This window comes from Callorhinchus milii, unplaced genomic scaffold, assembly GCF_018977255.1.
Source record: "Callorhinchus milii isolate IMCB2004 unplaced genomic scaffold, IMCB_Cmil_1.0 Scaffold1, whole genome shotgun sequence".
Lineage (NCBI taxonomy): Eukaryota > Metazoa > Chordata > Chondrichthyes > Chimaeriformes > Callorhinchidae > Callorhinchus > Callorhinchus milii.
In genome coordinates this window covers 322,442-347,776 of record NW_024704742.1, presented here as the reverse complement: position 1 = coordinate 347,776, position 25,335 = coordinate 322,442, and the positions used below count along the sequence as shown (strand labels likewise).

Sequence of the window (25,335 nt, the reverse complement as noted above, 5' to 3'; positions counted from 1 at the left end):
TCATCTCCTAACTTCCCTGTCCTCAATTACTCCTGCACTTACCGGCTACATTGAATCACGGGTAATGTGTCTTGATCCATTGATGCATGCGTAGAACTTCATTTCTCAAGATTCAATGAGATTCTAACGCTGGTCAGTGAGTGCACATGCAGCGATGAGTCAAGACGCATTGAATTGCGGGAAGCATAGTCTTGACCCGTCACCACATGTGCACTTACCAGCTGCAGTGACGAACTACTACATGCACACTTACTGACTGCACTGAATCACACATGCACAGTATAGATTATTGATTAAATTGGATTTTCTACAATTTATACAAGTCTGCCTGCAACTCGGACTTTGCGTAAGGCATATTAAATGTTATGGGCCTGACTCATACAACCTGTGAATTTTACTGCAACAAACAACCTTTACGTTTGGTGCTGTGTCTTTCACATCCGAAGATGCCTCAAATGCTTCCCGGGATTTACTATAAAGTGGAGCAAAGGTGTTTTTTTTGTGGGCGGGTGTGGCAGCTAATTTGTCCACTGCAACAAACCACAGAAGCCATGTAGTGAGTGAGTGACCAATTTTATCTGTGGGATTGTTGGCCAGCACACCAGGAGAAACTCCCTCTTTTCGAATAGTGAAATGGGATTTTTAACGTCCAACTGCACACACAAAACAATCCTGGCTTAACATCTCATCCGAACGATGGTACCTTCATCAAACCAGCACGTCCCAACATTACATTAGTCAGCAGAGGCAAGAAGAGTTCCAAGTCCTGACACGCAGCTTGAATCCTTCTGACTCAGGGCTGAGCGTGCTGCTGCGAGCCAGTTGACAATATCTGTATCTGGAATGGAATGTGCACTCTCCCTGGAGGGACATAACCCATTTATCTAATTCCAGAGCGTATTGGGTGCTGATTAGCAAGAGCCAAGGTTTGGGGTAACTTTTGGAATTTAGCCAGCTGGAACCACATTGCTTGGCATTAAATGCAGAACCTGGCAAGCTTCCGACTGCTTATCCAGCTAGGATCACTCTATCCATTATGGCTTGGATCTGAGTGGAAAGAATCCTTGCTACCAATGACCTGTCTCCACCGCCAAGTGCTGTTGATTAACCAGGCTGGCTGGCCTGCCAACAGCAGTGCCATGGAGTACAGCAGTCACGCCTGGCTCAGGAACTGGCCTTCCAAGACCAACAGACAGTTGACTCAATTCCACCATCCCATTGCCAAGCATGTCATCTTGGAGCCAGTTTGGCTTACCTCCCTCACCCCACCAACCCCTGGCAGATAGTCACTGATTGATCATTTGACATTAGGCATCCTGTTAAGTTCTTTGAAATGTTCTCCCAGCGTGAAAGGCACACTATCAATTGCAAGGATTAATATTATGACTAACCATGTCTTAAGGATAATAAAATACAGGATGTTTGAGACTGATTTTTCAAAATATAACTGGATTCTCACCGTTTGTGTCTACAGTCATAGGAATGTTGACTTCCAAATATGAGCCTGCTCCAACATTTACATGTATGGCATTGGTCTCCTAAAACAAACATATATGTCACAAAAAATATTTAGTGCCCATTGGTATTTTAAATATAATTAATAATGCATCCAGATCAGACTTTTTTTTAATAAATCACTCTTCCTTCTGAATCCTCTCCCAAGCATTTTTATTCAAATTTATCTCTATATTTCTAGCAATCAAACTACAAAAGAATGGCACATGAACAAAAGTTTCCATACTTTTCTGACATGTTTACAGAATTATTTTTGAACAAAGTATATTAGACCAAGACCTTTGCATAGTTGGAATTTCAGTGATTAGAAAAAACAACTGATTCTTGTGAACAAGAATTTTACGATATTCACTTGAAAAACAATTCACATAGTGAACAGCTTTCTTTATGTATTTTTNAATTTGACCCATTCCAGCATGGTATCAGTTTGCTTCCCTTGTTAAAGTTCTAATTAAGCTCTTCATGAATCAATCTAACAATTTATCCTTTTTAGTGACAGTTAAAGAATGTTAAGACTTCTCAGACTATTATCGCACTGTCTAACTTGTCACTATAACTCTGGATTAATTTCTCACGGGATCCTCCAAGGATCTAAAAGAGAACCCAATTTTCACCAACACCTCGGACTCCTGATCCATCACCATCTGTCCTCAGTAAATTAGCGATACAACAGGTGTTACAACTCCTACAGACTTTATAACCTGCTACGCTTTCTAATTAGCTCTGCATCTTGTTTTTGACATCTGACATAACCCATAAAATAATCGTGGATGATAAGTAATTAAGTTGTTTGCTTTACCCGGTTCTTGGTAAACAGTAAATCAATGGTGGCATCTGCAATAATATTCATGCGTAATTCAAATGCGAGGATCTGCCTTGGAGTCCCAGGTTTTGCTATCTCAGTGACCTTCAATGGCTGGTAGTCAGCTGGGAAGAAGAATTTCCATAGACTTTCTCTGCGAACAAAATTACAAAGCATTAAGATTTCAATCCCTTTTAACAGGTGCAGGAACTGCATGAAGACAAATCTATGTGAAACCTATTTCCTCATATTTTACCAATATTTTTCTCAAATATAATTTTGCAACAAGGAGAGTAAAAGTCATCAACATTACTGGTATTTAAGGCATTAATGCTTCAGGTCCACACAAAAGAACGCAGACCTTCAGACATCCAGATTTCCCACAATGTCCGGGCAGCAACGGTGAACGGCAGCTTTAACTGTTTAGTGGCTGAAAATATTTTGATAGTGCGTTCACTCTAGGACAGTCTAACATTGATAGTTTGGGTTTCTATACTGCCCAGTGTCACGGTAGCATTAAATATTTCTTCCTTGCATTGATGCCAAAACATAAGTCACTTTGCAATCCAGTCTCCATTCTTTGGTACTCCATCCACGAGTCTCTCTGATTCATCCCCGCTCCCCATCCCCCAACCACTTCCAAAACTCACCTGACCATGTTTGCAGTCACCTTTCCCACCCTCTTCAGCTCATTTCTCCACCACCCCCACTCTTCTCCCACCCCACCCCACTTTGGGTGCTTAGCCAGCTGTGTAAAACAATTTGGGACTTCCAACTGACATGAGAAATGCTATGTAAATAAATGTAAACTGTATTGTACTGTAAGATTTTAATTCTGGTGAAGGGTTAGGAATGCTGACAGAGATAAAGACAATTCCTCTGCTGATACGATTTCCCAACATTGGGCCTGTTCATACACGTTGATGTTTCTATGAAAATTAAAACCTAGGAATGTCAGGCCCTATGAAAACAAGAGAAATCCACAAAGTGAATTGGGAAGAGAAACTGTGAATGTACTGCTGAGCACTCAACATGAAGGAGGCAGGAAGGGAAAAATTGGCGCTATAATAGTTTCTCTAACATACGAATTTTTGAAAAGTCAAAAAAACGAGTAGGATCTTAATATAAGCAGCAGTGTCCAAATTTGTACAGACCAAAAGAGAAATCACTGCAAATAAATGTTCTTCACACACGGTGTATGTGATAATGTGACTTCACAACACATATCAAGAGTGATTCACATTTCTCGTCAGCCCTGCCTCCTGCTACATCATAAATTTTGCCATTATATAAAGAAAAGCTTAATCATTGCAGGTACAGTATTTGATTACTCATTCTTTTTTTTAAACAAAGAAATCGCAATATGTATGGAATTCTATTCAATACAATTACTTCCTTTAGAGAATTTGTGCTTTAATTGAACAGTGGTGTGGGTAATTTCCCTCACTTTATGGTCTATCACATTATCTGGGCACTTTGGGAGATTCATTTCAAATACAAAACTATAAATTAAAAAGATGAGCAATTCATTCAACTGTCCAACTTGCATCCATCATATTTATGGACCATTTTCACAACAATAGTGGAATTTTCCGATGAAAGTTCACTGAGGACTGGATTGGTAAAATATATTAATGTTTTGTTGTTAAAAACAGTCAATCCACTTTACAGTATATTCTGTGAAACACTTTGAGATGTCTCAACGAAATGATAAGGTGCTATGTCAAATGAAAGTATTATTATTAATACACAACTACTGATCTTTGGTATGCTTAAGGGAGATCTCTTTCCCTACACCTCCCCCAACTCCCATTCCAATATCATTCTCAATCACCACAATCGAGAATCCAGCTGCACATCATAACTTCCTACTTGTAGAACATGGCATTCGACTGTCAGTTAGTGGGATATTAGCTTAACTGAACAAAGAACAACAGCATAAACCTGGATTTCTGAAAAAGTAATCATTTATTCACACTGCCCAGCTGTCCTTTTTATCCTTATGTTTAATATAGCACCTGAACACATTGTTAAAATATCTCAAACCTCTTCACAGAATTTACTGCAAATTGTACTGACTGACTTTGTAGGCAAACGCGGCAACCAATTTGTGTTCATCAGCCACAAAGTAAATGACCCATTTTATGCGGAGGAGTGTTGGCTAGATGGCATGGGTTCCGTCGTGTCAAACTTTACAGAAAGCCGGGACCTCGTCGTAACGTCTCATTCCCACCGATGATGCAGCACTCCCCATGCACTGTACTGGAGTGTCAGCCTGGATTACGAGCTCAATATTTTCTTTTGTCTGGCATTTGTCCAACTGTCTTTTGAAATCTATTTTGGATTCTACTTCAACCAAATAAAATTGGTCACTCGCTGTTTGTGGGACAAGATGGCAGCTGTGATTGCCTACAAAATACACAGTCAGACCACTTTACAGTTCATTCTGGTGAAGCACTTTGAACCGTCTCAAAGACACGAAAAGGCGCTATATCAGATAGCAGAATAATTATTATAATAACATTTGACATACAAATCAGCCTCAAAAAGTAATGTTTTGTAGTGCGTAGTTCAATACAATCTACATAAAAAGCGAATTCCCTACAATTTCCTGGTAAGGAATAAAATTATAATGTATGTCACCACAGACAGTTAGTTACCTAATAAAGCTGTAATTAAACAAAGTTGGACAATCTTTTTCGAACTTACTATTTTTTTTTAAATTCATATTTAATTAATTTTTATATATTTATATATCGTTGACGTCTTACAAAACATTGGTCTTGCTAAATTCTAATAATTCAGTGCAAACTTTTCTTACTTGCCCCACGAAGGACATTCTTAAAAGGGCACATCAATGAAAGAACCTTGGATCCTCACCGAGTGACATGACGTGCTCAGCAAATTTGACGTCAACAATTTGGCCAGCGTATTAATGAGTCTGAATTAGTCAGCGCTAAGTTAAGCATCCATCTCTGACAGCGGGTCACAGCCAAAGAAAGTGTATCAATGCACAATAAAAAAATTACAGTATAAATTAATGGCACGAGCTACCTCATGACTCATGCTTTAGGCCCATCCAACAATGTCACTTACAGAGAATCTGAACATTCAGAGGAACGAGAATGAGATAGGTCACATTGGAAGTTTATGATTTAATTTATGAAAGACACTTGATGTTGATGCATTTACATTAGAAATGCTAATATTTGTAAAATGATTACAATCAAATATATTCAGGAACTCAAAAGTTAAATATGGCACTGTTTATATTCAATTACTTAATAAAATATTAGTTTGCTTTTTTTAAAAGAAATACCTCAAATGAATTCCTCACATAAAGAGTATTTAACTGGATTAAGGTAAATGTAGTGACCGTCACCTAACTACACAAAAATTACCTTAATAACAAAGTAAAACTAATGCACTGCAAAACAAAACCATGTGGCAACAAGCATTAATTATGGTTGCATCTCAATATTTTACCTGGACAATTATATAGTTTATTACCCATCAAAAACTCAGTATTACACAACAAAAGGCTCAAGATAATCACTTAGTTAGCTCAAAAAAGTGAGCTCCTGCTCCATTCTATAGAAGTTAGCCCAATGTCTAGTTCATTCAAATTACCACAGCATTCAAAGCCCACCCAGTAGTATTATTTGACGACGTATCGGCCAAAGACTTGCAAACTCAAAATATTTTCACTCCTTGGTTTATGATTAACATAGCATTTTGTATAATACAAACTCAAAAGCTAACAATGCACTTTATTACCTCTGTCTATCTGCCCATGGTCCATAGTTGAAGTCTGTTCCTTTGCCACAAACTATATCAAGTCCCCAACATGGTGGCAAGTCCTGTAGTTTTGTATTTTCACTGGAAGGATCCTCTTCAGCAATTTCTTCAGTTTCTTCAGGGACAATACCTGAAAAGCACAGTGATTAGTATTAGGTTGCCACCGGTCTATCGCCGCTAGCTGGCGTCTCACATTTGCTTAATAGAAACAAAAGAAGGGATGATATTCACCGCAATTGAAACATTAAAGTTTATATTTTTATTGTAAGATTCAAGAAATACTTTGTGCATCTGGCTTTGCTTTTGGATTGACTCAATAAAAATGCAATTCTACCGTTCTTTCCTCTTGTCTTTTTGATCATGCTCAGAATAAATAGAAGGGGCAAAAAGCATTGCTTTCAGCTGCCTCTGCAGCTCAAAGGGTAAATCCACAAACCACTCTGATACTGAGACACACACACCAAATCCACAGGGTCTGCTCTCATCTGATCTCACCCAGGGCATTGCTAAGGGCACAGTAACTGTTCTCCAGTGTTCCCAAATATGGGAAGGAGAAGGGAAAGTAGTCAACCAGGGCTCTCACTCAAGTGGCACCTGTATAAAGCTCTTAATATTAATAATAATCCTTGCATTTGATATAGCGCCTTATTACGTCTTCAAGACGTCTCAAAGTGCTTCACAAAATATACTGTAAAGTTAATTTACTGTATATTTTTGTGGGCGAAACGTGGCAGCCAATCACGCACAACAATGTCCCACATTGTGGATTGAGTGACCAATTCACTATTAATAGATGTCAACGTCATTTGATTTAATTACCACAAAACCCTCTCCTATCAACGAGGTGTTCTGGAATAGAGGAAGGGGGAATGAAGAATATCGAGTGAGGAAGGATTAGGGTTTGCTATGTTGCCTTTCTTGCTCAAATATCCTGCAGACACAAACTATCTAAGCTCACAATAGTCATTTGAGGAAGGCACTGGAAGAATGACAGCATCAATAAATCCCCCACACCACGACATTAGTCGGTGTCTTTAAGTAGAGGACGACAAGAAAGAAATTATCATGGAATGTAATTAAAAATCACTTCTATTGTAATGTTGAACTGATTGGATAAATTTGCTAAATCACACCAAACATACCTGGGGTATCCATGTAGTAATAGATGTCAACATCATTTGACTGCATTACCACAAAACCCTCTCCCATCAAACGAGGTGGCCTGGAATAGAGGAAGGGGGAATGAAGAATTCAAAGCACACTCATTTTAGTGCAAACACTGAAGAAGAAGAAACTATTGGGCCCTTGTTTAACTAAGGTAAATTCTAGGTGCTTTCTTTCTTCCAACTGTATATGACTGGCTGGAACTTCGGGTTAAATATATTCAACAATGGGATTGGGGTTAAACACAGACTAGATTGAGGGGAAGAAATTCTCCTCTGCCTCTCAGTCAAATGGAAGAATTTTGAAATAAGTTTCAGCAGTGTTCACTCAGGCCCTAAGTATCCACACACCCTCAATACAAACCTTCAAAAGGCATGCTTGTCACAAACGCATGTGACAAAGTACAGGAAGAGAGATTGCATTTCACTCACGAAATGCAATTACGTTTACAATTCACTACACTTGACTTGAGAAGCCTTGATACTGATGGGGGTGGAGGGAGGGGGAGGAAGTAAGTCTTCCATTCCTCAGAGCCAACATCTCTACTTTATTGACCTAATAAGGAAAAAACTGTCCAGTGAGCACTTGGCCATAATATAAGATAAGGCCATGGAGTGATTTTAGATACTGAGTATACTGAGGTAATACAGCAAATTAACATACTACATTATCTGTCAGTCTCAGGCACCCTGGTTGCACTTTTCACCAGGTTAAGTGTCTACAGTGCAGCTGCTCTATCTATCCCACTATAACTTAAAGAAGCCTATTCAAGAAATGATATGCATCTTGTGATGTTGAAAGCATACAATTGTGAGCAATGGGTAGTGGCATTTTAAATATGTTAATGATAATCAAACAGATGTGAACCAGCTACAAAATGCTTTTCATTGCATTTTTGCATATATTAAGCAGTCATTTTGTGTGTAAAATGCTTCAGAGCAATACAGCTTATTACTGCAGGTTATCACCCAACTAATTTCACTTCATTCACTTCGGATATTGTAACCACAGCAGCAGCTGGTACTATAATAATATAATAATCTTCAAAGCGCTTCATAGAATATACTGTAAAATGATTTGACTGTATATTTTGAGGGCGAAATGCAGCAGCCAATTGCGCACAGCAGTCCCAGAAACAATCGTGGATTGAGTGACCAAATTATTACTTTTGTTTAAAAAAGAGATTTCCATCCCCGGAAAGCAATCTGCCATTCGACTAATCAGGTTCCTATTGAATGAATGGAAGTGCACACAAAATAGGAAATAATATTTTTTTAGTTACTTACATTACTTTCAGAAATAAGTGAAAATAAGAAAATTCAATCAACCTGTTTGTGTGTGGGGGGGTATTTATTTTATCCAATCAGCATATCTCTCAATTTCCACAGTTCTGCGCTCCCCTCTCACTTCTTCCACTTTGCTAATTCAGGTCTGCTTCACATCTTCACATCCCTGTGACCTCCCTCTGCCTCATCTTCCTGGATCTCTCTGCCGCGTACAACAGTTGACCACGCCATCCTCCTCCATCGTTTCTCCTCCCTCATGCATCTTAGTGGGACCGCACTTGCATGGTTCGAGTCCTACTTAACCAACCGCCTTCACTTTATCTTGGCAAACGGTTTCTCCTCCAACCCCCGTCTTGTCACCTGTGGGGCAACCCAGGCTCCCTTGTTTTCCTCGCTTATGTGCTCCCTCTGGGCGATGTCATCCACAGACACGGGGTAAACTTCCACATGTTTACGGATGACACACAAATCTGCTTTGCCTCCTCCAGCACCAAGTCCAGGTCCCCCCCAATGTTCTATCAGCTTGTCTGGCAGACATCAGGGCCTGGATGAGTGTAAACTTCCTGCAGCTGAATGTGGACAAGACAGACTCCTTTCTACGTCTTCAGTCCTGCAGATCTGAACTCCTCAACCTCCCTGAGCTGTCCCTTAGCATCCGTTTCGACTCCCAACCGTTCTTCCTCCCCCACATCCAGTCCCTGACCAGGACCGCCTTCTTCCACCTCCGTCATATTCCCTGCCTCTGACCGTACCTTACCCCAAATGCAACCGCAATCCTTGTGCACGTGTTTGTCACCTCCCGCCTGGATTACTCCCAAAGCACTCCTCATAGGTCTCCCCAGCTCCACTATTCAAAAAATCCATCTCATTCAAAACTCTGCCGCCCACATACTGACCCGGACCAAACCAGTTCTGGCCCAGGCTTCACCAGATCAACTTCAAGATCCTTCACTCCCTGGCCCCTCCTGACCGCTCTGATCTCCTCACTCCCCAATCCACCACTCAGCGCCTCTGCTCGACTGGCACCAGCTCCTGCTTGTCCCTAGCACCCTCTGCCCTACCATTGGAGGTCGCCCATTCAGCCACTACACCCCCAAACTCTTGAACAATCTGCTTCAATCCTTCGCCTGAAGCCTCGCCTGAAAACCTTCCTTTTCAACTGTGCTTACGGTCACCTACCCCTTCCCCCGGCTCGGAGTCCGGCTCCGCCAATGTTAACGACTCTGAGACTCTACCCTGGGTGGAGGACGCTATATAAATGCAAATTGTTGTTGTTGTCTCCTCTGCGCTACCATTAATAGATGAGCTTTCAGCCATTTTGCCTCTACTCTCTGGATTTACTTGCCTCCAAGCGAGAAACCTGGGTTCGATTCCCAGCAGGGCGAAACCTTGGGCAAATTTCCTTACTCAACACACCTGATAGTAATCCCTCAAGAAAAAAAAAAACAATAATAATTTGGTCACTCAAACCACAACTGTTTGTAGGACACTGCTGTGCGCAATTGGCCCCCGTGTTTCGCCCACAAATATACCGTCAATTCACTTTACAGTATACTACAGTAAAGCGCTTTGAGGTGTCTAGAAGACGTGAAAAGCGCTATATCAAATGCAAGGATTACTAAATCCATCCATCAAGCACCCTCTCGCTATGCTTTCCAAACTAGTCTAAAAACGTCTGACTGAGTCTTTGCCAGCAACAGCCCCTCCCCACCCCCCACAAGTCTTTATGAAGTACGTGAAAGGTGTCAGACGAGTGCAAGAGGATGTTGTTTTGTTGTTACTATATTTGCATGTGGTGCAATAAAGATCTAATTTGATTCTCCGATTCATTGGGGCAATGAGTATCACCACATACATCTCACAGCAGTCGCATTAAAGCAGAAGTAAAGTCTCGGGCAGTACTTTCTATTCACGGAAATTAAGCCATGCTCATCTCCTACTCGTACCTAATATTTTTTAGTTCAGTCTGTTATTAGATTATAAAATAATTAGCTAAAAAAGGGAAGAAATAATCATCACTCGTTTCCAGTGGAGCAAAACGCCAGCATCTTCAGTTATGAAACGCTATTAATTTTTTCTGCAATATCAGTGACAAATATATTCAAATCATTCTTGCCGCTGGCTTGAGCAAGTGTAGAACTTTGTAGATATAGCGTCTAATGCCCTGAATAATGTCAAAATGTATTTGTGCAACATTCAATTAATGCTAGCAGTTTGTGCAAGAATGAAGAGATGCCACAAATATTTACCGAGTAAAGCTTGAGCAATTTCATAACTAAAAATTGTAACAAGAAAACAATTGACGTAGTCCTTAAATTAATTTCTAACACAAGTGAATGCCATTTTTATAGTACACTGTGACTCTATACCATTAATAACAAAAGTTTTAGCATACTCATCATTTTGAACGACAACAGCTTTCAGACTAGGAACAAGCATGACTCGAACATTTTCCAATTTCCCTTTCACGATGTGCATAAAACGATCAAGATGACTAGAAGGTGGTTTTGTAGTATAGGTCAGGAAAGCGTCATCAAAATTTATGCAAAGCGTTTGAGGCAAAAAGCGATTTCCAAATGCCAAACGACCCTAGTGACAAAACATTTCATTAGTTTTATTAGAAGCAGAGACAATAATTTAATCTTAGTCCCTTATTATCAATTTTGGAAAAAAATAACATTTTGTTTCAGTGCAGTGGAAGCCCACATGTTCCCATAACCTCATGATTGTACTGGGGCCAAAATGTGGAAGTGGTCAGGATGAAATGTTGACAAAAAATTATAGTTAAGCACTTGCAGAGTGTGCATGTAGTACTACAGTGATAGTTTAACTTCTTTTTGGTTAGTATTGCAGCCAATTTGTATTCTGTGTAACTTGGTATCTTTGCTGTTTTTATAAACACAATGACCCAGTCTCAATTTGTGTGGGTAGCAGACTCTATACAAAATATTAGACACCTAAAATAAACATGAATCACAATTCTGTGAAGGTAAAACTATGAAAAGATTTGATATGATGGATGTTGCTACTCATTATAATAATTGTAAACCTTGCATTTTATATAGCATCTTTTCACATCAGCAAGATGTCTCAAAGCACTTCACAGAATTTACTGAAGAATCCAGACTGTATTTGTAGGTGAATGCAGCAACCAATTTGTATACACTGATGTCACACAAACAGCCATGAAGTGAGTGACCAATTGTATATTTTGGGGGGATTGCTGACGAGGAAACCAGGAAAAACTTCCTTCGCTTTTCAACTAGTGCCACGGGATCTTTAATGTTCACCTGGACAGGCAGATGGGACCTCGGTTTAATGTCTCATCTGAAGGACAGCAACTTTGACAACATTGAGTCCAGAACAAACCAGGCTTCTACATATATAATGATAACAGATTTCCCTCTTGGCTGCTCGAATTAATTATTTTGCTCCAGGCCTAAGTAGCTACAACCAGGCTCTATGCGATTGTGGGACACACAATATTATTGCACTCTTCTTCAACAGAGGAACACTGAAAAAATTAGACAAAAAGTAAACAAAATGTACTTACTGTATTGATATCCATTTTAATGACTGGAATCAATGATCGCCAGGACGATGAGGGGTCTTGTGTTTCAGTTTTAGCACTGTGAATTATAACACAGTATTCCCTGTTATTACACATTTCATTAAAGTGGGTTTGGGTTGTGGACCCTGACATTTTTTCCATCTTAAATACCCCATATCCCAATTCAAAACATCTAAATCTATTGTCACACTCAGAGTCACATTTGAAAACGTGATCGCAGCAACACAATCTGAAGTGCAATGACTTGTTTTGAAGCTCGATTAAGTGATTTCAAGTATGATGTGCTCAAGCACAGTGCCATCACTAGGTAACGTCAACACAGAAATGCTGACTGATGACCATTATCGATCGCTCTCAGGTAAAACGTGGGATGCAATTGTATGCCTCCACCCCACCATCCCCCACACAACCTGCCTTATAACTGGCATATACTGTGAAATATAATTTTAATTATCAGTGGCACAGATCATGTATGACGTTTCTAAGGTATTTACCAACAACAATAATCCTTACATTTGATATAGCCCATTACCATGACAACTAAATCTCAAAGTAATTCACAGGATTTATTGTACAGTGACTATCTGAGGTCTAAAGCAGCAACCAATATTCACCTTGCATTGTCTACACACACATACAACCATGAAATGGAATGAATAATTATATCTGGAGGATTGTGTCAGCCTAGATCAGTTTGCAGCAATCTCGCCTCCGAGTCAGAAGGTCGTGGGTTCAAGCCCCACATTGTGACTTTGAACTCTCAGTGTAGGCTCCCGATCCCCAGGAGAGCTTGGGCTTGCAATGTTGGAGGTACAACCCTTTAAATGAGATGTTAAACTGAGATCCCGCCTGCCTGTTCAGGTAGATGTTAAAAGATCCTGTGACACTATTCGAAATGAGAAGAAAGTTACTCCCGGTGTTCTGGCCAACATTTTCCCCAGAAAGATTGTATCTGGATCTTTCACTCATTTCATGGCTGTTTGTGAGACACTGCTGTGCGTAAATTGGCAGCGACATTCGCCAACAAATACAGTCACGATGCAGCATAGCAAAATCCTGTGAAGCAATTCCTATGTTCCTATGTGCTTGACGAGTCTCAACAACACGATAAGGCACTGTACCACAAGCAAAAACGATCACTGGTGTATTGCATAATAGCCTTTCCCATTCCTACACAACTCAAATGCTAGATTTTAGAAAACATTCAGCACATCATTCAACTTGAAAGATTTGAGGAAAAGAACATGAAAGAGCACCGTGTGGAACGAGCACACTCAAGTGAAGTGTTTGCCTGATTTCTGAGAGCAAGTGTCTGATGAAAATTGACAAATTTGTGCAGGACCGAGCACGCATATTCTATCGCTCTTTTCAAATGAAACTCGTGATAATATTGCCAATCACAAATCATATATGTACAATTCTGTTCATTTATATTCACACAATCGTGCTTATTTATATTCACAAGAACCCGTTCATTAGGTAGAGCATATGTTAAGGAGCCAAATATACTAAGGATTAGTTTCAAAAGCAAATACCATCAAGAAATTTCTGGGTATCTTTATAATTTCAGCATTGTTAATCGCTAAAGAATAGTGCATTGTTGAATGATTTACATTTAAGCACTGCTAGAAAGATCAGTTTATATTGCAAACTTTCAAAATATCCCATTTGCCCAACCCCTGAAAGGTCAACTATGTTAAATAATAGGTAGAAAGCAACTGGAAGAGAAATAATTATTTCCCACCATTATATATTCCAAACTGTATAGCTGCTTTAATGTTGGATTTACTAATTTATCTCAAATTTACATTGTTTGCTCAACAGAATACAAACTATTTAATATACCGCTTTTTTCAGCCACTGTGAAGCGCTCCAGGACACTAACCCCACGAAGGGCGCTATATAAATGCAAGTTGTTGCTGTTTTCTGCTCACACTCTCCCCTTGGCTCACGGGACCAGACCCGACCTCTTCTCTCCCACTCCCCTCCCGCTGTTCTGGCTAGCTGGGGTTTTAGTGTACTGTTGCAATCTAGTGAATTCTAAAAATTCAGACTCTAAGTCAATATTTAACAATTTACACTCGCCTCGCAAGCGAGAGATCTGGGTTTGATTCCCGGGCGGGTCGAATTGTTGGGCAAGCTTCCTTACTCCACATGCCTCTGTTTACCTAGCAGTAAGTAGGAACCCGGTTATTAGTCGATTGGTGGATCACTTTTCCCCAGGTAATAATTCCTTCAAAAATAATAATAAATTGGTCACTTCAATCCACGACTGTTTGAGGGACACTGCTTTAGCGCAGTTGGCTGCCGCATTTCGCCCACAAAATACAGTCAATTCACTTTACAGTGTATTTTGTGAAGGCCTTTGAGATGTCTCGAAGACATAAGGCGCTATATCAAATGCAAGGATTATTATTATTTACATAGACAGCCTGTCTATCCCAGATAGTGCTATGGAAAGGCAAGAAGTTACCAAAATCTTCTTTAAATACAGCAAAATTGCAATGCACATCTGGGAATTATGATGTGCAAGCCCAGTGATGCAAATGAATGTTGAATAATAATAATAATGTGTGCAATATTCCATAAAAGTACTACACTACACCAGAGTGGAAAGATGGAGGTTGTTGTCCAGGCTTCCCATTTCTCAATCTCAGCTGGGCTGTTAGAGCACACTCACTGAGCAGAACCAAGTCAGGTTTCCAAATTCATCAGGTAGTGAACTGCAGACCATCCATTGATTTGCTTACTTCTGGTTTCAATAACACAAAGTGCCTGGGAGTTCAGTGGGACCCATACAGGGGACAGGGTAAAAGAGATAGAACATCATTTCATCTGGTCACCCATCATCCCACAAGATCCCTTCTATGCATCTGTAATCAAGCCTAGTTTCCATACCTTTCAAGATTAGACTTGTCTTTCCCTTCATGTTTTTTGATCTTTCTGCCTACTTTTTTGGGAAAAATTATTGTTGGTTCCAATCCAAATACTTCTTCTAAATGTGCATATAGGTCACAGCGGTTGTAAACGTGGAATTCAAAGCCATTCACTGTCATATACAGTCTTGTTTCCGCTCTTGGATCTAAAAAAAAACAAAGGTAGAGACCAACATTAGAAAATAATGTTTATCAAAAAATCATAGTCTAAAATTGTAGGAATTATGAGTTCAAAGTCCCGACACGGAGCTTCAAACCACAACATTCTGAGGCAAGAGTGCTACCAACTGGGCCAGACCGACGCATAAACTGGTCTTGCATTGAAAAAATAGCTCCAAAAAACAAAGCACAGAATGATCCAATTGAATTAAACAATTGCTAGGTGATTAAAGTGCTAGTCAACTGCTAAACTATTAAAGGCTTGAAGAGGGGTATGGGAGGACCAGGGTGGGGTAGCAGGATTAACTGAATAGTTTGCTCTGAGGGCTGGTGCAGACCAAATGGCCTCCTTCTGCACCATAAATTTCTATGATTCTGTGAATCAATTTATTGATGACCGCTGTTACCCTTGGAACTGGATGAGTAAACCTGCGCAATGTTTGTGATGCCAAGATATCCAGCCAGGCTTTTTATGGAAAGAAACATTTTTTTCCCCAGCAGGAAGGAGGCGTGGGCCAGAAAGATTGGCTCTTTGGCCCTGATGGCCAGAATCAATTTGCAGATTAGAAAAGGCCCAAGGGGAAATCCAATGACACAGTACAAATGGTAGGATACACTCCAGCGCTCACTACCAACAGATTCTTGAAAATTGCCTCTCTTAAAAATAAAGAGCAGCAGCATGAAAACATACCTCATTTGAATGTGGGTTTGCTTCCACTACGTATTTAGAGAAAATTCATGGAACGTTAGATACCGATTGTTTAAAGTTGACAAAGAATTTGATGAAACTTTTTTTCTTATAAAGTCCAACAATTTATAACAACCTCATTCTGATGTTGAAGATTGTTATACTGGACTGCAACAAAGGGCAAAGAAATTGGGACAAAAATCAACAGGAAAAAATGGATAACCTTTTACACCTTTTGTGGGCATTTTGTGATAAAGCACAATATCAAATGCAAGGATTATTATTACGGTAAACCTATGGTATACCAGAAGTGCAATATACCTGGCCTCCTGCACTGACTAGCTAGCTTCCCACATCATTAAAATGTCCTAAGATGGTTCACAGGTTTCTGTAAAGTGTTGTGGCTGTGCATTTATAGAGGAATACTGCAGTCAATTTGCGCACAGCAATGTCCCGCAGCCATGAATGATCAATATATTAAACAATATAGTAACAATATAGGACAGAAGGGAAAAGCGAGTCACATCGAAGAGAAGAATGTCTTCTCTTCAACATGACTTTCGCTTTTCTCTTTTGTCTTGTTCACCTTCTTTACTACCAATGATCAATATATTGTGGAGTACTGTAGCTCAGGGGTTAGAGCACTCGCTTTCCAAGCGAGAGACCTGAGTTCAATTCCAGGCAGGTCAGAGCGAAACCTTGGGCAAGTTTCCTTACTCCACACAGAGCCTAATAATAATCCCTCCAAAACCAGAAACAATAATAAATTGGTCATTTTCAATCTATGACTGTTTGTGGGACATTGCTGTGTGCAATTGACTGCCGCGTTCGCCCACAAATATACAGTCAATTCACTTTACAGTGTGTTCTGTGAAGCGCTTTGGGACGTCCCCCCGACGTGAAAAGCGCTATATCAAATGCAAGGATTATTATTATTATTATTATGTTGGCCAGGACAAACTCCCTCCTCTTTTCAAACAGTGACATATATTTAACTTCCACCTGAAAAGACAGGTGTTGGTTTAACATCTCACCCACAGAATGATAACTATGATAATGCAGCACTTCACCAGAAGTATATTGTTCTGTTAGCCTGAGCTCAAAGTCCTAACGTGAGGCTTGATCCCATAACCTGTGTCTCAGAGGCAAGAGGGTACCACTGAGTCAGGCTGACACCGATAGTGACAGTATAACTCCGCATGGCAAAAATTATTAGATAGAACTGTAACCAATTAGTATTCTGTTTGATATCGTATTAGTCTCACTGTTTGCAGACTAAAAATGGAGTCAGTCTCAATTAGTGTAGACAATCGTCTCTAACAAATCAAGTCAAATCTTTTGTGTGGAGTTGGACTTGGAGCCAAGAATACCAACAATTGACAATGCTAATTTCCTCTGCAGGCAAACTCATAGTGTAAATGCAGAGCAAAACAACTTCTGCACTGAAAAGGCTCAGATTTCTTGAATCTTAAACAAAACAATGCTATGAGAAGCGTTTTCCTAAGAATTTCTGACTCATGTACTTTGCTATTCTACACACAGATTTACAATGTGACCCACCTCTGGCAATTTTCCACACCCATTTCTGAATGGAATGTGGCACTGCAATCATAATCATAATAATCCTTGCATTTGATATAGCGCCTTATCACATCATTGAGATGTCTCAAAGCGCCTCACAGGACAAACTTCTCTTGTAGAAGATAGGCTACCACCCATGTAATGATAATACTGCACGTTTTATAAAACAGCTCACTGAAAAACACTGCAAACATTTAGACTCCTGGTGATGAAAATGTGTTTGAATTCAGCTGCTATTTATCGCCCAAGGCTGATTGAGCTGGCAAATAAGGCTTAAACAGTGTAATGAAAATAATCTTTTTCAGCTCAGACAAACAAGGGCCTCTCGGAGTAATTAATTTGCATAAATTGTGCGTAAATATCAGGAAAGCAAAAGCCAATCTAAAAATCTCCAGCTACAGTTCTGTCTTTTCTGATAACAGTTTCCAACGTGGTTAAAGAAATACAATGGGGTCTGTCACACATTGTAACACAAAACCTCTCTTAGCAATCAGCATATGGTAGACCACTCTGTGAAGACACAAAACTTGAACCCATTGTTTTCTTTCAGTTGCTCACGTATCTGCTGCAGATTACCAGTGTGTGTTATCAGAACACTCTGCCAGAAAATTAATTAAAGTGTTAAGTTTTACTTTTCCTAAGGGGAAGAATTATGAAACAAGAGTTCAAAAGGTAATCTGGGATACAAAAATGGAAAATGTCAAAAACAACTGCGATATAGAGTACGTTTCCTCTCTCCATTGACGAATGGATCAGACAAACACCTTTGGGTTTCTTATTTATGCACCTCAGCAAACATACTTATGCACCTCAGATGTATCAAAGACATTGAAAATAAATAATAATCTTTACATTTGGTAAAGTGATTTTTATATTGTAAGGATGTCTCAAAGAACTTCAGAGTTAACGGTAAATTGGAATACTAATATTAAGAGGATAAATACACAATATTAAGAGGCTAAAAATGGCAGCTGATCAGCGCTTCGGATGTCAGAAGCCAGAAGGAGGCCATTCAGCCCACCAAGTCAAGGAGGGTTTCTGTAATTCTTTAAAGAAATTTAGAGGAGACTAACATTCAAAATTAAGGATGTGTATCTATATGCTCTCAAATGTTACATAAATAAGAGTAAATCTAAACCCAATGAAAGTGAGGAGTGGGATCAAATCACCTGCCCAAATTACTGACAAAAAAAAGAAACTTACCGTGCTGCTTCTGCTTAGGATTGTACATTTTCCACCATCTGAAGATGAGAAACCCATCTTGGATTCTAGAATTAAAATTACAGCAAATTATGGAACACGACCACAATGTAACCTACAAAAAAACATTTATTGCAATCGTTCTATGACACTCAAACATATACAATCAGGTTAAAAGAAATTATGCCACTTCGGTAAATATTTATAATCGACTCCAGGACTATTGTTGTTCTGCCAAACTGCCAGTCAAATATCAAATCCTGGATGAGGGTAACTAACTCAATGGTGACAAAACTGTGGCAACCTGCTCGACTCCCCTCAGCTTTCTCCACCCCCCCCTCTCCTATCCCTTGCATTTAACAACTTGATTTATATAGTGCCCTTCACATGGAGCAGTGCCTCAATACGATGATCCCTGCCTTTTACACATCTGACCCCATTTCCCTCTCATCTCCTGCATGAAATCTATCTCGCCTGCCAAAACTATTTTCCTTCAAAGCTTGTCGACACTTTCTTTCAATGGTATGTCTCTAATTATGAATATTTTAAACCATTAATAGATTTCATTTATTCTGTATTGGATGCCAACTCTGACCTAAAGTTTTTTATGTGCACAAAAGTACATGATCATATTCTACAGTTTCCAAAAAAATGTTGTAAACCCTAATATTTTAGAAACACAAGTCTAGTTAACTAACGTTAGACTACACCAAACCAATTTGCATTAAAATTACCTTCAAAAGCAAAACTACAACATAGTATATTGCAGATTGTAAAGCAATAGTTGGAGGAGAGTATGACATTATATTTGATCTATATGAACACAGTTTCTTCTTTTACAACAGCTCCCAGCTGAGGTCACTAAATGATTGTACAACAGAAATACATGAACACGATTTATCATTTTATACGTTTGCACACTTAAAAAAAGTCCGGAAACAAACTGTCTCATTGTAACTCGGATCCTTTAATTAACATTGTGTCTATTAACAATTAATTCAAATATCAACTCACTTATCAATATAGTTCTTACCTGATGGACAGGTCTTCATTGATGTAATAAATTTCACGAAACATGACCTTTCCGGACAGCACAGAAAATGAAAAAGAACCTGTGGAAAAGATAGAAATAGGTTATATTTTTTTCCTTACACAGTAGAACTAAGAGATTTTTTAAGTGGAATAGAAAGAAATAATGAGTGATATTCCACAGGTCAGTAAATTTAACGGTCTTGATGCCTTTAATGCCTTATTTTTTTTAAATTACAAGAAAATATCACCCCAAGATTTCATTGGCAACTATGTTCAAAAGATACATGACTCATATATAAATAATTTACATCATCTAAAATGGCACATCTTTGTGCTGTGTTGTTTCACAAATATAAGATGATTGTAAACCAGGAGCACTAATTTATGAATTTGTCTTAAAAAAAATCATAATTCTGCTCTCTCAAAACTGCAGTTTCAGTAAAATGGCAGTAGAGACTACACATCAACAACAAGATTCCAATAAATTATGGACATAATTGATTATAATGTGGAGTCCTGTAGCTCAGTGGTTAGAGCACTCGCTTTGCAAGTGAGAGACCTGAGTTCAATTCCAGGCAGAGGGCGAAACCTTGGGCAAGTTTCCTTACTCCACACAGAGCCTAATAATAATCCCTCCAAAACCAAAAACAATAATAAATTGGTCATTTTCAATCTACGACTGTTTGTGGGACATTGCTGTGCGCAATTGGCTGCCGCGTTCGCCCACAAATATACAGTCAATTCACTTTACAGTATGTTCTGTGAAGCGCTTTGGGACGTCCTCCCGACGTGAAAAGCGCTATATCAAATGCAAGGATTATTATTATTATTATAATGTTCCTCAGACCTCTGATTTATGTGGTCATGCTGTGTAGAGGATATTGTTACTCAACAAAAAAGCAGCACTATATAATTTGTGTGCTGCTTACAATTAAATGCAACGTACCAATGTGGATATATCCATTTTTATAAAGTCTGTTGAGAACCAGTGTCAATATCAGTCCTAAGTTACGAGAGTTGTAGTAGGTCAAGTAAATAATCCATCCACATGATAAAATTGTAGCTGTAAAATAAATAAGATTGTAGGATCAATTAAAGCCAGAACAAGCAACAATTTACACTCCGGACGTAAGCATTATGCAATTCAAAAAGCAAATATGTTGCAATCGCATGCAAACCAAATAGAAAGTTATTATACAACCAAGAAAATTTCTTCATTCCATTTTGATTGCACTTTCATGCTTGGAACGAAATCCTGTTTTAGGAACAAAATCAAGCCATGGGTCATTTGGCCTGTCCTATGTCAGGGGTTGAGCTCATAATCCAGTCTGATAATCTGCAGAATTGGGGTGTTGCTGCATTGTCAGAGGGCCCATCTTCAGATGAGATGTTAAAACACAATCCCATTGCCTATTCAGAAGGAGATCTCATCAAACCATTCAAAACGAAAAGGGAGTTTTCGAATAAATTGAGTTATTTTAGGATTCAAAACAGCAACTTCTTCTCATCCCTTCCCTCGCCTTATTCAATGTCCAACGCAAGACTTTCCTCTTTGACTGCACCTTCAGTCATCTTTCCTTCGCGACCCCCCACCCCCACACTAAATCAAACTCCCAGCTCGGGTTCAAATCCTCGACTATCCAGCGTTAATTTCATTATGGTATCAATTATTTATTGTTCCATCACACAGTCCTCAGTATGTGGGGAACTGAGCCTCAATCAATTTCTAACCTCAGCAGAGGTTACGTCAACAGATACACGCTATGTTGTCAAGTGCGTAAGAGCAGTCCGCAAACAGACTTCCTCTTGCATTCGACTTGAGATTGAGACATGCGTAGGTAGATTAGTGCAACGATGGCTGGGAGTTGCCAAATCCAAGTCTGAGCGAGGAATGAAATATACAACAAACATGATTGTGCTCAGAACTTATTCTTTAAAGGCCACAGAAAAAAGAAAATTATAATAGGTCCTTATTATTACAGATCCATTCAAGAGGAAGTTAGACCTTTACATGAGGGGGAGGGAATAGAATTTTTTTTAAATATATATTTATTTATAAATATATTTGGTACAACAGAAATCCAAAACAAACTATCCAAAACAACGTACAACATCTTCTGTTACAATTTTTTTCCCTTTCTCCCGATATAAAATAGTTGTTTACGGTACGTTCCTTCCCCGCGCACAGGTTGTGCACGTGTTTTTTGGGACGCCACCTTTAAAACAGTCGGGAGTGGCCCCGTGGGCACCACATCCATGCGCTTTGAGAGATCTCGAAGATGGTGCTATATCAAATGCAAGTAATATTATTATTGAATTGAGAACCTTCTGATCCAGAGGCAACTAAAGCCAAGGTGACATCTTGGCATTGATTCAATGCTTAACATTCTGTATAAACTAATGTTGAGCAAGCACAAATTGAGCTATAACAGTGTTCCTGACACAGCCTGAATGTCAGGAGCAGCTAATAGTCGTAAACAGGATGTATAAATACAATGTATTGCTTTGGGAGGGAAGTGTATTATATCTTGTCCAAATCCCAGAGACAGAAAGGGAAAAAATGTGCTATGGTTAAGTATTAGTATTGCCTATCAGTTACACCAATAACATTTTGAAGTTAGGTGGTCATTATCCAAAACATTAGCAGTGTGCAACATTCAAGCTACTTGAAGGTTGAATCCCAAACTTCTTGATTTACTAATGTAACGTGAAACAATAAATAATATTTTACAATGAATTTCAAAACTCAAGTCAAATGAATTGCATCAAAAATGTCATCGCCCATTCTATTGGGCTTTGAATGAGAGGTTCTAACCCTTCGAAAAACTGCATCTCAGATGTATCAAATATTTAGTATCATTATATATTTATAGCCACGCAACAAGAGTCTTATGTATCTTATGAAATTATTTCAAAAATGACTGGTACTACCACATGTATTAAATCAATTGCCAATAATTTCTTACATACTATGGTCTCTCTAGGTGCTGTGTATATTTAATCTGCAGTACAAACATCCAATTTATATTCAAAATTAGTAGAAATGTACACCAATAACTTTAAGATTTGGGGATTTTATGGAGTTCAATTGTGTTATATTGAGGCTCCGCTGTTTATTTAGGTCTGGGAAAGATCTCAAGGGGCTTCATACAATTTACTGTAAGGTATAGTACTGTGTATTTTGTATTCAAATGCAGCAGTTAGTATTTGAACAGCAGTGTCACACACAGCCATGAAGACAATGGCTATAAGATTAGAGGGAACCCATACGTTGTCATCATTTGATTAAACCATGAATAATGAACTTATTTGTGCATTAGTTTTTTTTAAGAATTAAAAAAACACCACTAAAGGATTTTCAAATGACTTACCAACAAAGAGCCACACAACATTAGAATCATGTTCAGTAAGAAAACCTTCCAAATCTGTAAACGAGGGGACAAAGCTCCCATTTTCTTTTCGATGATCCATTACTCTTGTTAAGATGGATCACCACAGTCTTACTACCTGGGAGGGAGAAAATAAGAAATAAGAGTTAAACTTTTAAGTTGAAACAGTGTTAGTTACCGTACCAGATCAAAAGCAACGGCAAGTATGCGCAAGAAATAGGTTCCCTTGTCTATCAAATCAACCGTTTTGACCTGCATGTTATTAAAGAGAAAGAGTATTTAAAAGTGGCTGGAATAGAGCCAAAGATGGAGTAGTACAGTAGCATCACAATTGTCCCAACGCTGAACGTGGAGTCCTGTAGCTCAGTGGTTAGAGCACTCGCTTTGCAAGCAAGAGACCTGAGTTCAATTCCAGGCAGAGGGCGAAACCTTGGGCAAGTTTCCTTACTCCACACAGAGCCTAATAATAATCCCTCCAAAACCCAAAACAATAATAAATTGGTCATTTTCAATCTACGACTGTTTGTGGGACATTGCTGTGCGCAATTGGCTGCCGCGTTCGCCCACAAATATACAGTCAATTCACTTTACAGTGTGTTCTGTGAAGCGCTTTGGGACGTCCTCCCGACGTGAAAAGCGCTATATCAAATGCAAGGATTATTATTATTATTATTATTATTACTGAGAACACAACAAATTTTGCGCAAACTATTTTGCACACACACACACAGTTCTGTGTATTCGCCTACAAATAGTCACCACAAGTCAACCTGAGGCCGGTTACGACACAAAGTCATTACAACTAAGAACTCTTCTAAATTCTCCCTTTTAGTCCAGGAAGCAGCTGCTTTTCTACATGAATGCACAGTGAACACAGAAATAAGTGCTGGCTTGTGATCACACCCTTTTCTCGGCAGGTTGGGATTTATCCACCCACGACAGCGGTGTGTAATGGTGTTCTAATGTAAATAAATGTTAGTTGTCGGGAAGAAAAGGTGAGTTTTACCTTGAGATATAATGGTGCTCCAGGTAGAAGCAAGGCCTTTCTATTTTCCTGTCAGAGCTGCGTGGCTTCCTGGTTTAACACACTGCATTTATCTTAGAAACAGACTTCTCTATGCAGAAATTAACATTTTCATTTTGTTTATCACATGTATTAAAACTATTTATTTCATCCCAAAAATTAACATTTATATTACACTGAATTCCCAACTCATACATATCTATATCTCACATCTATTTTCTTTGCATCTCCCATCACCCTTCGTTATTTTGCATCTTTATTTCCAGTAATTTCCTCCTACACTCAGTAGTCAAGGAATGACTGAGTTTGTTACTCAACCACTAAATTTTACTGCAGTCTGTTTCCTTGCCTGGAGTAATAGTGCAGATGGGAAATCGTGCTGAATCATTGAGCCAGTTGGAAGGAACACAATCAACAATACTCAGACTCTAAATAGCTACATCTTAAGGGACATGTCCATATGCTTATCAAAATGCCACTGAGTTGCACCAACTAATTCTTAAAAGTAATTCTCATGCAATTCTTGTGGACTTTTCTTCAAAGTGAAATGTAAATTCTGTAAACCTATGGATTCTGCTAAATGTATTTTCCAAACTATAAATGGTTCCCTTGTTCCGATAATCATCCTTGCATTTGATACAGCGACTTCCGTGTTGGGAAGACGCCTCAAAGTGTTTCACAAGAACCTAGCGACTCTGCAGAGAAGCGAGGCAGCCGATTTACAGCGACATTCCACAAATAGCCATGCAGTGAAGGACGATCTATCTGAAGGATTGTTGGCCAGGACGCTGTGAGAAACTCCCTTCTCTTTTCAACTAGAGCCATGGGATCTTTAATCCTTAGCATCTCCCTAAATAATCAGATGGGACCATGGGTTTACATCTCATTTGAACCTTCAACAACGCAGTGCTCCCCCAGTACTGTATTAGTGTCGTCCTAGAACTTGAGAGTCCACCTTCTGATACAGAGGCCAGAATACTACCGACTGAGCAAGGCTGACACTTCCACACAAGTCTCATTTCCTCCATCTAAATAGCAAATAGCAAAGTATCTGCTCTCAGGCTCCTGCCAATATAATTAAGAAGCTTCCAACTTTTCTTAATCCTTTTCCAAGGTCCTCTCCCTTGTGTAAGCAATTCTTCATAGAGAGAATTGGGAATAGTTCAGAATAAAGGCTATGAACATGCACT

At 39.1% G+C, this 25,335-nt stretch overlaps 1 protein-coding gene across 1 annotated transcript in view; it reads right to left on the bottom strand.

The window, feature by feature from the left end:
• The window catches only part of kiaa1109 (KIAA1109 ortholog), a 131,825-nt gene that overhangs the window by 94,796 nt on the left and 11,694 nt on the right, over positions 1-25,335 (bottom strand). Inside the window, exons 4-14 of the mRNA XM_042336373.1 lie at positions 23,104-23,239; positions 20,679-20,795; positions 19,734-19,812; positions 18,704-18,768; positions 15,035-15,218; positions 12,119-12,194; positions 10,961-11,154; positions 7,258-7,337; positions 6,095-6,245; positions 2,315-2,471; positions 1,460-1,538 (exon numbers count right to left, since the gene is read on the bottom strand). Of these exons, the coding sequence (XP_042192307.1) occupies positions 1,460-1,538; positions 2,315-2,471; positions 6,095-6,245; positions 7,258-7,337; positions 10,961-11,154; positions 12,119-12,194; positions 15,035-15,218; positions 18,704-18,768; positions 19,734-19,812; positions 20,679-20,795; positions 23,104-23,203 (1,282 nt within the window). The 5' untranslated portion in view covers positions 23,204-23,239. The remainder of the gene's footprint in view (positions 1-1,459; positions 1,539-2,314; positions 2,472-6,094; positions 6,246-7,257; positions 7,338-10,960; positions 11,155-12,118; positions 12,195-15,034; positions 15,219-18,703; positions 18,769-19,733; positions 19,813-20,678; positions 20,796-23,103; positions 23,240-25,335) is intronic.